The 15,489-nt window shown below is 38.2% G+C and overlaps 1 protein-coding gene across 1 annotated transcript in view; it reads left to right on the top strand.

Moving 5' to 3' along the window:
• Positions 1-414: 414 nt before the first annotated feature.
• CFAP20DC (CFAP20 domain containing) overlaps positions 415-15,489 on the top strand; it is a gene marked incomplete at both ends in the record, with an annotated part of 77,963 nt that continues 62,888 nt past the window's right edge. The window contains 4 exons of the mRNA XM_082487531.1: positions 415-435; positions 2,327-2,416; positions 2,885-2,978; positions 4,879-4,951. Of these exons, the coding sequence (XP_082343657.1) occupies positions 415-435; positions 2,327-2,416; positions 2,885-2,978; positions 4,879-4,951 (278 nt within the window). The remainder of the gene's footprint in view (positions 436-2,326; positions 2,417-2,884; positions 2,979-4,878; positions 4,952-15,489) is intronic.

Below are 15,489 nucleotides of genomic sequence, written 5' to 3'. Positions count from 1 at the left end.
ATTAAAGATGATTTTTCAAACATGTTTAAAGCATGAGAAAACCTCCATTGTTAAAAGTAAGGGCTGATGATAAAATGACTAGTTTTACTTGGAATATATGGAAAGGCAGCCCTGAGTACTTGATGCATGAAGAGAACGTTTTCCAAGAGACCATCAATATTAATATTTTTTTCATCTTAATTCCTTTGCGATAGTGCTCTGATGCAGTTGATAGACATTATGTAGTCACGAAAAGTATTTCATAATAATACTCATATCTTTTAAACTATGGTTGGGATTTCATTGTAGGATTACTTTTTTTTTGTGTCAAATCTTATCTAAAGTTTTGTTTGTTTGTTTGTTTTCAGCATAGTCTGCAAGTGTCTCTACTGATTGAGAAGCTGACATTATTTTTTTGCCTATGAAAGCTGGAAAATGTTTAAAAATCAGTATCAGGTAAAACAGAACTAGTCTTACTTTACTCTTTAATTTCGCCTCTGAGAGCGCCCTGTGACTGGAAGCTGCCAGGTGTAGGCAGGCAAAAGAAAATACCTTATTCATATATGGCGCAGTGTTCTCTGAGAGCATAATTTGAAGAGCATTTATGTTGCTGGCATGGCTGCTGGCCCCTATTGCTCATTCTGACCTGTGTAAAATTGTTTGGGCAGCTGAACATAAAGAGAATTGAGTGCAGGCAACTAGGAATGAGAAGGGAGCGGCAGAGTTGTAATGATTGATTAGATCAACTATGCTGCTGAGAAAATGCTTAACTACTGGCTGAGTACATCAGATGTCATATTTTTTGTGACATCAAATGGGAAAAATGTTGAATCATATAATTCCCTAAGAAGAGGTGATAAAGCCTATCTCACCAAGAGCCTATGGTTAGATTCTGATGCCTAATAGGGCATGTATTCTGTGTAATAAGTTTTCACCTGGCAGGAGCATTCATAATCTTTTTCCAGTATTAATTCTCTGCCTCATGAAGGCTGCAGCAGCAGTACAGCCCTTACCTTTTTATGGTGATACCGTAGGACCAGATCTACTACTAGTCTGGGTAAGTTGTCGCAATTGAGTTTCCCAGACTGTGTGGTCAAATCAGGCTGGAATTTGGTAACTAGTAGAGCGGTTACTGGGAAATGTATTTGACGTACTCACATACACAGACAGAGCCAAACGTATTCACATATATAGACAGATTGTGTAAACTTCATCTCCATAGGAAATCAGACAAAAAAAACAATCTGCACAGTTTTTATTTTTTAGCATTATGTTTTAAAATTTACTTGATTTGGTGAGTTGTAGAAATAAACCATATCCAAATATAAATTACTAACCTCCTGCATGCTTTTAGAATGTTTACAATAATTTGAGTTTTTAGAGAATGACATTATAAATAAAATAATTTAAAATATTCTCTGGTATTCCTTTAATTTTATGTTCTGATCCTCTAGTAAACCCAAGTATTGACTACATGGATTACTATATTATAGCAGTCTAGAAGCTGTTACTCATATTCTGCTCTCTGACTAATCGGTAATACTGACTGTGGTAACAGTCTGATGTGGGGAGGGATTGTTCTTATGTACTCACGGAATCATGGAATTTTCAGAGTTGGAAGGGACCTCTAGAGATCACCCAGCCCCACTCCCCTGCCAAAGCAGGATTGCCCAGAGCACATCACTCAGGACTGCATCCAGGCGGGTCTTGACAATCTCCAGAGAAGGGGACTCCCCCCCCTCCCTGGGCAGCCTGTGCCCGTGCTCTGTCACCCTCACCGTAAGGAAGTGTTTCCGTGTATTTGAACGGAACTTCCTGTGTTCTAACTTGTGCCCATTGCCCCTCGTCCTGTCACTGGGAACCATTGAAAAGAGCCTGGCTCCATCCTCCTTCAACCCACCCTTTAGATACTTGTCCACCATAAGGTCTCCCCTCAGCCTTCTCTTCTCCAGGCTAAAGAGCCACAGCTCTCTCGGCCTTTCCTCATAAGGGAGATGCTCCAATCCCTCAGTCATCTTAGTTGCCCTTCGCTGGACTCGCTCCAGCATTTCCCTGTCCCTCTTGAACTGGGGAGCCCAAAACCGGACACAGTATTCCAGTTGTGGCCTCACCAGTGCAGAGCAGAGGGGGAGAATGACCTCCCTCGACCTGCTGGCCACACTCTTCCCTATGCAGCCCAGGATTCCATTGGCCTTTTTGGCAACAAGGGCACATTGCTGGGCCATGGATAATTTACTGTCTACCGTGACCCCCAGATCCTTCTCCTCAGAGCTACTCATCTTAACCATTGTTGATTCAGTGCTGAATATTTGGTTGGATGATGTATCCTTAAACCATTTTATTATAGGGTGGCCCATTTGTTGAAATATTCAGTGCTCAAGGCAAGAATCCAGGAGCAAAATGGAAGATCTTTGGCAATCCATCAGCTATATGGAAAGTAAGTTTTTAAAGAAACTTATAAAACCTAGAGTATAAAACAGAAAAATGTGAATGAAGCTTAAAATTAGAAAGTAATGAGGGCTTTGACCTGACAGTGGAGTTGTCACTTGCACTTCTGTCATTATGACAGACTGACTGCTTAAATTAGTTCTTTATGCCTGCTTGCAGACTAGGTTGGTTGCAGCATAATTTTATAGTTTAAATATTTAGTAAGTAATTTTGCTTTCTGATAACGGATTGAGTTGGACCCATTGGATCATGAGTCCTGTTTGTTGGCATTATTTGTTCACAAAACATGCAAGTAAAGGACATATTTCTATGGATTATATTATTACTGTCATACTTGCAAAGCTGTCTACCATTTGTGATTTTAAAAAAAAAACCACAAAACTCTGCACGTTAGTGGCATGGTTGGTTGTGAGGAGAATTCTATCAGGATGCTTATGTTTGTTGTTCCTTTTTGTAGGAATATGATAAAGAAGTTAAAGGCTTTGTTTTTGTACTTGAAGGAAGCAGTCAAATCAACAAAATGCAGCTACCAAAGGAAACTAGGCAAACTTGTAAGTATCAAAGAAATAAATGTCTGTGATGTTGTTCTGATTATTAAATCAGTCATATTGGAATGTAAAACTTACATTATTCTCCCTTACTTTGGGCATAAGCAGCATTAGCAAAATGTTTTTTCATTAACTTTTTAGCAGATCAGTTAAAAATAAGTAAAAGGTATAGAAATGCCATATTAAAGTAAGTGCTGTAGGGAAGATCCTTATTGATACACGTTGTCTTAGTGCTGCTAGGTTTGCTCCTGTACCTGGTCCCACTACAGAATGATGTCTGGCAAATAACTGCTGACTCCATTCAGCACTTACTAGCCAATAATTCTATTGGCATTACAGAATGTGAAATAGGTTCCTGTCCTCTTTCTCATTTTATTTTTTAAAGTATATTTACTTTTATGTATCAATTAAGCACTAGCAGTACAAGGAAGTTATACCCAAATTTCAGCTGTGTTTATGTGATCAGTCCTTGGTGAGTACTATGGAATGTTTTCTCAGGTTGTCTATTACTTACACCAGCATAAACCAGAATCAAAGAAATCTGTGTTTCTCGGGGCATACAGCAATTGTCATTATTTATACCTTAAACTCCACTGCAGGTTGTTATACCTTATAAGGTTGTAGTAATGAATCAAGCTAGCTTAGAATTAACTGCTTGCTTTTGAAGGAAAATTGAGATGGTGATTTTGGTCAAATGAAGCAGGAATCTTCCAGCATACTTCTCATGCAGGGTATATAATTAGAAATTAGTTTTTCCAAATTTACACAAAAAATAAATAAGAAATTGTATAGTCTGATCATGCACGAAGGCCTTGAAGATTAATCTGATTTCTATAAAAGAAATTTACGATTATCTTCAGTATAATAAATATTAGTCTAATGTATCTTTCTGAGAAATCCAACTTGAATTTCTTTATTGCTAATGTAACAATAAACTACTGCAGCCTAAAATGAGGATTGAGAATTAGTGATGTGGCTTATCATGGCTAAGAATAGTTTGGTTTTAAATTTCTTTCAGCTAGTGCTGCAATGCTACAGTCAAATTTCTATCTGTTGCCATTCTGTCTGTCTCTTCCTCTTTGGAGGTGTATGTACCTCAAGTATTTCACTTATATCAAGTATACAATCTCCCAGTTGTACTGTAATCTTTGAATATTCTTCCAAAATAAAAGATGTAATATATACAAATGTAACTCGAAATTTTAAAGTGTTGTTTGACCCACAAAAGAAGGAAGTTCTGAATTGGCATTCTTTAGAAGAGGAGCTAATGTTGCTGTTGCATCTTGTTAAGTCAATGAAGAGCAGCCTGTACCCTCCCTGATGGAATAACTAAGAAAACAACATATGGTTCAATTCAGACAGCTTTGTACTATCTGTTTTCCCTTGATAGGGAGCTACCTGAATCCTGAAAGATTTGTTCTGTTTGTTCCCTCAGTTAAATCAGTTGTTCTGAAAATCAGAAACCTCCACTGAGCATTGTTGTCATGATTTGGATTGCATTTTTACCCAAGGGGTTTTTGAAGTTGTTTAAGGTGTACGTTGTCACAAATGTGAGAGCAAGTTTCATATGACTATAAGATAATCTTGATAGGAAAGTGTTAGTTTATTTTATAATTCCTATGGGATATTTGGTGTCCACATGCTGTTGGAACACAATGTAAAATAGTAAGAAAAAAAGTTCCTTTTATTTTCATAAGAACCATTAAAGTCATAGGTGGGACTTTTAAAACAACACTTCCTTTGCAGTTTGAATTGGTTTTCTTCATGTTTTTCTCATGTTCATATGTTGTGTGAACACTGGGAAATAGTCTTGCAGAAGCATAGCTGTATGGTACAAAATTGAAATGCTTAATTGTGAAATGTGCACACAGCACATTATTAATTTTTTTTTTCCTGTTTCTAGTGGGACTGATCCAGCAATTTCTGACACTTCAGATTTTTGTGCCACTGGGACAAGACTTCTCCACTGAGTTACTGTAAGATGCATAAAATTTCCTTGAATGCTTAATGTAAAGTGAATGCCTGATTGCAGCCATTAATTGTAGTGACAGATTTTGCATTAAAGCATGGTGACTTATCAAGTCAATAAGAAGTAATTAAGCTAATGAGAATTTTTTTTCTTGGATGTTTTAAATACTGGTACTCCTTTGAAGAGAGAACAAGCTGTAAAAATCATGAATGAAGATGGTGAAAATACTGGCTCGTGAGGGTCTCCTGGAAATTCATGAGATGTATGAGAAATTCATGAGATGGAAATTCATGAGCTGGGCAGAGAAGAACCTAATGAGGTTCAACAAAAGCAAGTGCAAGGTCCTGCACCTGGGGAGGAAGAATGCTAGGCACCAGTACAGGTTAGGGGCGGACCTGCTGGGAAGTAGCTCTGAGGAGAAGGATCTGGGGGTCACGGTAGACAGTAAATTATCCATAGCCCAGCAATGTGCCCTTGTTGCCAAAAAGGCCAATGGAATCCTGGGCTGCATAGGGAAGAGTGTGGCCAGCAGGTCGAGGGAGGTCATTCTCCCCCTCTGCTCTGCACTGGTGAGGCCACAACTGGAATACTGTGTCCGGTTTTGGGCGCCCCAGTTCAAGAGGGACAGGGAACTGCTGGAGCAGGTCCAGCGAAGGGCAACTAAGATGACTGAGGGCTTGGAGCATCTCCCTTATGAGGAAAGGCTGAGAGCGCTGGGACTCTTTAGCCTGGAGAAGAGAAGGCTGAGGGGAGACCTTATGGTGGACAAGTATCTAAAGGGTGGGTTGAAGGAGGATGGAGCCAGGCTCTTTTCAATGGTTCCCAGTGACAGGACGAGGGGCAATGGGCACAAGTTAGAACACAGGAAGTTCCGTTCAAATACACGGAAACACTTCCTTACGGTGAGGGTGACAGAGCACGGGCACAGGCTGCCCAGGGAGGGGGGGGAGTCCCCTTCTCTGGAGATTGTCAAGACCCGCCTGGATGCAGTCCTGAGTGATGTGCTCTGGGCAATCCTGCTTTGGCAGGGGAGTGGGGCTGGGTGATCTCTAGAGGTCCCTTCCAACTCTGAAAATTCCGTGATTCCGTATAAATAACTATTCCAGGGCCCTTTGGTTCAGGGCAAAAAGAAATACATATTCTAATAATAGGGGGAGAAAAAAACAACCAAACTAATCATAAAAAGCTAGAACAGCTTGGAGTGCTCAATTGGTATAATTATGTCCGTCTTGTAAGGAAAGAGAGGAACAGTTGCAACAGACCTTCTTTCATTAGTTTGATGTGCAATGATTTAATACAGTTTTAAACTTGTACAATTGTCAGTCTTTGGACACTATTTCCCCTCTAGTGGCACCAGCTGTTAATAACCAGCACAGCCCATTCAGCTTTGCAGCCAGTAGAACACCGAAGATTTGGATTAACAAAAGAGATATGCCATTAGAAACCCTGCAAGTAAAGATGGATTGAAGGATATGCAATTAAACTGAGTAAAGTCAATGCAGAATTTTATTTTTTGTTTATCTTTCTGTAACTTTCCATTCATCTGTATCCATAGGTGTCAGCTTTTCTTGATTGTCTGAAGTCTCTTGTGTTTGGAGTAAGGGGAAACAACTCTTGTAGGTTTAAGTCAGAGGACAAAATGAGATGCTGAGGAGGTATTATTCCAGCTCTACAGTAGTAGAGAAACAGTGTACATTATAACGCAAATAATCTATTTCATGAAATTAGGATGGTGTGCTATGTTATGTTGCTGGGTAATTCTGTTAGCTTCTATGCCTTCACATAAGTACAGTCATCTTGGAATATTTTGTTATTTTAGCAAAGAATATGCTAGTGTGAATTGAGTCATATTAAAATTCCTCAGTTGATTTATAACAGTCTATGCAGGTATTTTTGTCTCAGTGGTTTGGGACTTAGTGGGCATTTACAACCTACATCATGTTTGTACCATTTTACATTCCTCTGACACGCTTAATTTCTAACAGGATTTTAGGATCTGAACATTAAGAAAATCCTCAAAGGATAAAATAACTTGTTTAGCACAGATCTTCACCAGAGAATATTTTTGCTTCTCCGTGGAGTGTGGAAATTTGAGAGAGAACACTGGGCTCAAAATACCTGTTTTAAAGACAACTTTGACTCTATGTGTCAAGATCTTGGTGCAGAAAATACTAATGTTTTACTAATTTAAAGTGAGAAACTGTTGGCAGGAAAGCTGGTAACTGCCAAATAGATGAGAAAACTGTAAGTTTTCAAGCAACTTCCCGTTCTCTCTAATTTTTCTTCCTACCACAGCCTTTATACATTTTCTGATAGGTTTTCCTTTCAAGGTAGTTCTTTTTATTTCTTACCTCATTTTGAATATTTTTTTTGGTTAGATATTAAGGTATCTTTGACATAAGTATACATGACTTCAAAGCTACTTTTTTTTTTTTTCTTTTCCTTTGTGTGTCAAATCACACTGACTTTTCCTGAGTGTAGTTCTGGTTGCACTTTCTGCTCCTATGGTTTTAATTGTTGCCTTACTTCTAAAAATGTGCAACAAAGGGCAAAACAAACAGGATAAGTCATGTAGTAAATAGAAACCAAGTGCATAAATTTGTTTCTGATAGACATTCTATAGACAGATGGCAGATACTTAGTGACAGGTACAGGAATTCAGATTTTCTGTAGTGTCGCATTGCGTTTGGTTCTTTTGGGTACTTGCCACCCATCTGTACCTCTTCACAAGAACCTCTTCACCTTTCTTCTACTCATTTTAACTTTTCATCTCTTGCTGGTTTTGGTAACTGAGAGACCTCTTATTTTCACCACTTCTCCCACCTTTCTTTGCCCTTTCTCTTTCCAGCTCCTATCTAGACTTTGTTTTCTTCATCTTTTCTCACTAATTCCTGTTCCCACCATCACTATGTCCCTCTTATAACAATATATATATTTACTTCTATAATATTCTTATGTACTTCTATAAATACATGTATGTATAGATTTGCACTGTGTATAGTTTATGCAAACATATACTGTATTTAAATAGTTATAATGTATTCGTCACTTCGTCTTTTTCTTTTTTCATCAGATTTCCTGATTCTAAATTAGTATTATCAGAAAGCCTGATACAAATCTTAATTCTCTCTCTTTATGTGCAGTGATATCAGTGTCTATGTGGATGAATCTCACTTAATACATTTCCATATACTTAGAATCATATACTTGCCTAGGTTGGAAGGGACATCTAAGATCATCGAGGCCAACCATCAACCTAACACTGCCAAAACCACTACTAAAGAATAGATGTTTAATTCAGTGTAACCGTTTCATTTCTTAATTACTCTTGTAATTATCAGAATAAGCATCATTTGATTATAACAGAAGTTTATCAATGTATTCAAAGTAACTGGAGTGACTTAAAGGTATATATGCCTAAAAAGTACAATCTCGTTTGTTCCCCACTTAGATTGACTGTATGCAGAAGTTAATAAAACTTCTTTAAAAATAAATTTAGTACTAAAGTTTTGTATTAGAAATCAGCTCTAACTTATTGATGTACCTATAAACACCTTCAAGACTTGCAAAATAGACAATGTATTTTATCCTAGCAAACTCATGATAATCTGGTAAATAATGTAGACAAGTCCTCCTTGCTTCATGTGACTACCATTTGGTTCTCTTAATTTCAGATGTTTTGAAAGGAATCTCTTGCTTGTTTGTGGACAGAATATTGATTGTGCTGGTGCTTCCTTGAGTTTAATGTTCGAAGATGGTTTCTTACATAATCTGACTGATTACTACTGAATCTTTGAGTAGCTTCAAGTGAAAATTGATAGCATACCAAGCCATCAAATTTACTTTATGCGAAAAACACTTTGGCAAGTTTTCTAATAGCTGCACATGATGCTTTATGGTACATTTCTTCCTGTCCCATTCTGCATAGAGATGGAAATACAAATTTAGTTGGAGCCTCATCCTCTCTTTTGCATTCTATTCAGTGATTGATCTGATCAGCAAACAAGAATTTCTTCAAGGCCATCCATCACTGCTGGCATTAGCTGAGCTAAACCTTCTAACTTGCTGCTATCAACCAGTCATGCAGGATTCCTGTAATAAATACTGAATGTGCAAACAACTGTTTAAATTATCTGGTTTGCCCTTTCTTTGGAAGAATTTTAAGTAGAATTTTAGATACATTGTTAGGTGGTGTGATGAGATGAGTGTTGCCACATTAACCAGCAATTTATTTTTCTGCCTAAAAATTGTGTAAAATAGATTGTGGATGAAAAATTTGGTGAAGCATAATAGAATCACAACTAAAGTACAGAGCATGTAATTTATGCAACCTTTTTGAAGCAAAGAGCAAAGTTGTTAGTAATGCTGTGAGTATAGCTGTCTGTTGTAAATGTAGTAGCCAGTTATTAAATCTTCAGGATTATGGATCTTGCTACCTTCCTGGAAAAGCAAAAGTAACTCCGTGTTTGAAAAAATATTTGTGTGTAAAAGAAAACAGCATCTGGCTTGTGTTGGCATTCTTGGTTTAATCACCAATATATTGACATGTGCAGGTGCTAGCACTTCTACTTGGCATTTTGTCAAGCACACAAACATTCATTCTTATTAAAATACTGTAATGCTGCTCATTGTCATACTTTATTTCTGCTATGTTTATTTTCAACATTAAGTATCACCTGAAATGATGTTGTTAAAGTTTTACAGCAAATGAGTAGAGATGTTGATGTGAGAAAATAGGCCTTCAAATTGTAGCATAGCCATAAAAAAGTGGGGTGGTCTGAGGTACAGACAAGGATCAGAAGCTCTATTTCTGGTGATGTACTGAAATATTATGTGGTCTTGTATGAGTCCCTGTAGGTTGCTCAGCCTTCCCCCCCCCGCCACCCCCAGTTCTCTGATACAAGTTATGGGAGTAATATTTATCAATTTTTTTGAAAATGTGTTACAACAAGTTAGTTAACTCTTTATATGATACTTTTAAATATATGAAGTGATAAAAAACGACATTATACTAAGTTTTTAAAATCTGGTGGTTGATCAAGTACGGTTTCATTGATATGCAGGCTAGTGTGTGCTGATAGGATAATACATCAAATATTAAGTCTGTACTATCACTGAATAGAGGCCAGTTGAGGGAGACAGCATTTTTGATGAAAAAGAGAAGTTTCCCAGTTTTGCATTTGGGCATCCAGACAGGACAGAAGATAATAACAAAATGCATTCAAACTAATGCGTAAAGCGATCCAACGAGGTCAGTGGCAGAACCAGGTATGGTATTTACTGATCCATTGCTGCAGCTGTTAAGTCATGTCATTTATCTCAATGATGGCCAGCTTCATGGTACTTCAGACTACTTGTTTAAATCTTTGGATGGTAAATGGCTATAAGTCACATGTAGCATACTTTGTAAATTTGGAGAGGTTTGAGGTCTCCTGTAAGATCCCCTCACCTCTGTGACTTGAAAACCTGCACAGCAAAAATGCACACCGTTAGTGATAGCTGCTTCTCAGTCAGAGCCCTGCTTCCATAACCCAGAACTTGGTGCCCAAAATGTGCCGTAGGACTCTGCTTTGTTGCCATTTCCTAGAATTACTCACCACCTTATGGACCATCTGGTTGGCATGAACGTGCTGCAGGTGACAGAATGGTTGCTCATTCGCTTTCGTGGTAACTTTAGTGGAGCTAGTGAAGCCTAGTGACAAGCAAAGCTAATCTGACTATGAACAGGCAGATACTAACTGAACAAAGCTGTTGATGAGCATTTTGCCAGCTGAGTGTTAAAAAAAATATTGAAACATTATGAAGAATAAGGATTCCCCCCCCCCCCCATGTTTTTCTCACAACCATGTGCTGACAGGAAAAATGTAAGAACGGACTGCAACCATTCACAGAATCGGGTTATAGTTGAGGTTGGGAAGGACCTCCAGAGATGGTCTAGTCCAACCCACCTGCTCAAAGCAGTCTCAGCTACAGCAGCCTGCCCATGACTCTGTCTAGTTGGGTTTTGAATCCCTGCAAGGATGGATACTGTACCATCTCTGTTTCAGTGTTCAGTCACCCTTAGAGAAATTTTTTTTTCCATACGTTTAAATAAAATCTCTTATATTTCGATTTGTTCACATTGCCTCTTTTCCATTCATTAGATACTGCTGAGGAGAGTCTGGTTCAGTCATCTTTACTCCCTCCCATCAGGTATTTATCTGTATTAGTGAGATCCCCCTTGAACCTTCTCAAGGCTAAACAATCCCAGCTCCCTCAACCTCTCCTACTAAGTCAGATGCTCTAGTCTCTTAGTCATCTTGATTATCCTGTGCTGTACTCACACCAGTGTGCCCATTGTCTCTCATATCGCAGAGCTGAGCATTGGACCCAGCGCTCTGGCTGTCGTCTTACTAGCGCTGAGTAGAGAGGAAGGATCACTTCCCTGGACCTGCTGGCAATGCTCTTCCTGATGCAGCCCAGGATGCTCTTGACTTTCTTTGCTGCAGAGGTGCTTTGCTGGTCATGGTCAACTTCTTGTCCACCAGGACCCTTGGGTCATTTTGTACAAAGCTACATTCCAGCCAGTCAGCCCTCAGACTGGGGGATTATTCCTCCCCCTGCACAGGATTTACAGTCTGTAATTTAAAGTTATGACTCTGTATTTTAAATGTAGTTTTGTTTTGGTTTTTTTACATGTTGAAGTTCATCAGAATTAAGGCAGATGCTTGCTTTTTGTTCACGTGTATTTTTTGCTAGGGAGAAGAATTTCAGAGACCTTGGGAATAATCAAACACAGTTGGTAGGTATTTAGCTTTTGAAAACTTGGCATTTTCCTAACTCTTTGGAATGACATTTCAGAATTAGCATGGCCTGAAACCACAGTTGTAGTTTATTTTCACTCTGTGAGGAGTGATGTTTTCGATCGTACATGGAAGCTTAGTGGATTTATAACACAAAGAAATGCTCTTGATTTATTTAATAAATGGGGACTCTAGAGTTTCAAACTCTGGAACATACCTGATAAGGTTTAAGAAGTTTTCTGTCAAAAGTTTAACTAGTTATGTGTAGAGGAATCTGCAGGGGGAAGGGGCGTAAAATGTCTGCATTCCTAAAGTACTTGTACTTGTTGATAAGAAATTTTATTGCAAGGCTCGTGAACAGCACAGTAGAATAAAGAATGTGCCATATTTCCTTTTTTCAAACAGTTTCTGTAAATATAAGGTTACTAATTTCAAATTTTTAATGACAACATACTAGATTTTACATGCATAGATCATTTATTCATAGATGCCATAATTTATGGGTTACGTGCCAGCATAATTAGTCATCGTTTTAGCTTTGCTGACAGAGATATGATAAATTATTCATGTTAATCTGAAGACTTAGCATGTTTTCAGATACAGAACAATAAAAATATGAACCTTATTTAGTCTTGCAAAACTTAGATCAACCTTTTAACATTAGAAGCAGTACATAGATGCTAATTCTATTGTGTACTTCTGACAGTATTGGAAGATTTTAGATAGAGACTGAGGTAAAATTTATTGAACAGATTTAGCTGGAGAGATTATTTGAAATTCTGATGTTTAGTAAGTAGCATGAGGCTTGCCTCATGAATTTTTTTGTGAAGCAGGAGTGAAATACAGAAACATTCTTAATACTATTAAGGTATGTTAAATTCCATAATTTAAGAAGGAGTTTAAGTCATATATTTAAAATAAACATTTTGTAATAGCTCTTCTAGTCATCACTTTCACTAGAGTAGCAACACAGATATCGAAAAAACGCGATCATGATCCCATGATCAGGGTGTCCTGCTTCCACATATATAAAAGAATTCACACAGTTGTTATAGAACTGATAACAAAATGCACAGTCCTCGTTAAAATTATGTTGCTGGTTAGATTAGCCACTTGGTCTGAAAGAAGATAGGTACTTTCTTTCCCCCTGGTCAGGATAAATCTGTTACCCCTTATTCTGCAAATATTTCTAATTTCTTGCATTTGGTGCCTTTCATTGCTTCTGCCATGGTAAAACTGTTCAAAGTCATCTTATACAAGAATTTCATTGCTTGCTCAATTAATCAGTATAAAATGTCAGGCACGAGAATGACTTCTTTTCACTGTTGATCTATTCTAGATCTTGCACACATCCATATTTACTTTCTGCTTATTGGAGGAATCTTCTTCAGAGGTATATACCTCTTGTTCTTTTTCCTCCATGATTATCAAGATCTCTAACTACTATCTATTTTTAGTTATATATATATTTTCTATATATATATAGAAAAATACTATATTTGTTCTGAGTGCCCCATAACAGTGTAATTATCAGTTCATCATTCTCCAGTATATCTTTAGACAATCTAGATTTTCATGTGTTCTCTTCTCTGTCCTTCTTGAGTCCATAGGTGTTAGTACCAGTTGAGGGGTAGTAGTGGATCTTTCTTTTTCAGCAGTGTTTCTTTCAGTGTTTGAATGTGTACCCTCTCTGTGCACAGTGTGAATCAGCTGTGTTTCTGAAAGCTATCAGTCAAGGAATTTTCAATTTTTAGTGTTGGTTGAACAGATACAGATCTGTACCAAATTTTCTTTTGTCTGAGGAATTGAATATGTGTTCCAGCCAGAACTTTCTCAGACATTGAAACTCTCTTCTGTCAATGGCTATAGACTGGGTCTTTTGGAGAAGGCTCTTTTATTGGAAATTTTTTCCTCGGGTGTTTTTTTAGCTGTAAACAAGAATATTCTCAAGAGGGTAACTTGTTGATTCTTCAGATATTGAAGGGGAGAATTCAGAATAAGTTTCTCGTATTCCTTTAAGAAAAAAAAAATCTGTTAAAAACTATAGGTTCAAAATTTGTCAATGTACACGTTTACCAAGGTGAGAAAGAAAGTAATGGTGATGGTGGAGCTGAATAAGCATCCTGAAACACTGAGAAGATTGCTCACACCTGGAGATCCAGGTGGCTAAAAAGTTGAATGTTGTCATCTTCAGTTATTTTGATGATAATCTTTTATTCTATCTTGTAAGAAAGCTTTTAAGTTAAAAGAAAAACAAAACAATAAAACCCATCACATCCTGCTAGAGTTAAAACAGAGAAGACTAGCATGATATCTAATTCTGCCCAATACATAAGTTCTTAAATTCTGAATAGCCTACAAAGGCGGTGAGCTGCTTGAAGGAAAACAAGAGAAGTTTTGATTTGTCAACAGTGTAGGTAGAGAAAAGATCATACTTCTCTGAATGTTATTATGAGCCCTGTCTTTTTCAAACTCCAGTGGCAAATCAACCATGAGATTTCTGCTTCAATTAATTCAGTTACTGCTTCAATACAACAGTAAAAAATAAGAAAGTAGGTTAATTAGAATATCCTCTAGTTGTAACCACATTGAGGCTTTAAGGAGACTGTCAGTGTGATATGAAAATCTACTTGAGTCAACACTTCTGAGTATCCTTTTGGTTGACTGGAAGCTGGGATAGAGACTGTTTGCCTTAATGTGACTGTTCGTGTCTACACAAATATCACTTTTTAGTTTGCTCACCTTTATTGTAGACAGGTGCATTTGCATAGTGATCTTAGTCTAGAGGTACTAATCTTCAACCTTTAAGGAAAGGAAGTGAAGGTGGAGCCACCCCTTCTCTTTTGCAGTTCCAACAGGTAAGGAGTAAGGATTGTTTGTCTATAAAGAGTACCACTGGCATGGTTGTGTTCTAATGTACAGCAACAGTGATCATATATAAGAACAGAGTTAGTGAGGTGCACGTGACTCCGGGATTTCCAGTCTTGTGTTGCAGCTCTCTCCATATAGATATTTTCTTGTATGTGCAATTACCATTTTAGAGACACCATTCAGACTTCAGTTTATTCAAAAACAAAATTCAGGGATAATGCCTCAAAGTTTCATGTGTTTTGAGATTTATTCTTGCTAGGAGGTGTGCCTGCTTACATTTCGGGTTGCTTTCCTGGAGATAACTTGCATACACATGATGGGATATGCAGACAGTGAAGAAAATTACACTATCTGACTGGATACCTACGAGCTGTCCTGTGTTCCTAGCTACCAAAGAGTAAGGCATGGCACTGCTACACAGATGAGGAGTAAAACAAGTTACTTAAACAGGCAGCTGAATGCGCATAGCGATGAATGCTCCGTAAAACAAATATACAGAGAGGCAGATTCTGGAAAAACTTTAATTGGAAAGGTGGGAACTGTTTTCTGCCTGGAGTCCCCAACATAAGAAGGACATGGACCTGCTGGAGTGTGTCCAGAGGAGAGCCACGAGGATGATGCGAGGGCTGGAGCAGCTCTCCTATGAGGAGAGGCTGAGAGAGTTGGGGCTGTTCAGCCTGGAGAAGAGAAGGCTCCAGGGAGATCTTATTGCGGCCTTCCAGTCCCTAAAGGGGCCTACAGGAGAGCTGGGGAAGGACTTCTTACTGGGGCATGTAGTGATAGGACCAGGGGGAATGGCTTTAAACTGGAAGAGGGCAGGTTCAGATTGAACCTTAGGAAGAAGTGTTTCCCTGTGAGGGTGGTGTGGCACTGGGACAGGTCGCCCAGAGAG

The sequence above is a fragment of the Vanellus vanellus genome (genome assembly GCF_965231255.1).
Source record: "Vanellus vanellus genome assembly, chromosome: 9".
Lineage (NCBI taxonomy): Eukaryota > Metazoa > Chordata > Aves > Charadriiformes > Charadriidae > Vanellus > Vanellus vanellus.
Note: the sequence above shows the minus strand (reverse complement) of the source record. Positions and strands in the feature narration are given on the sequence as shown.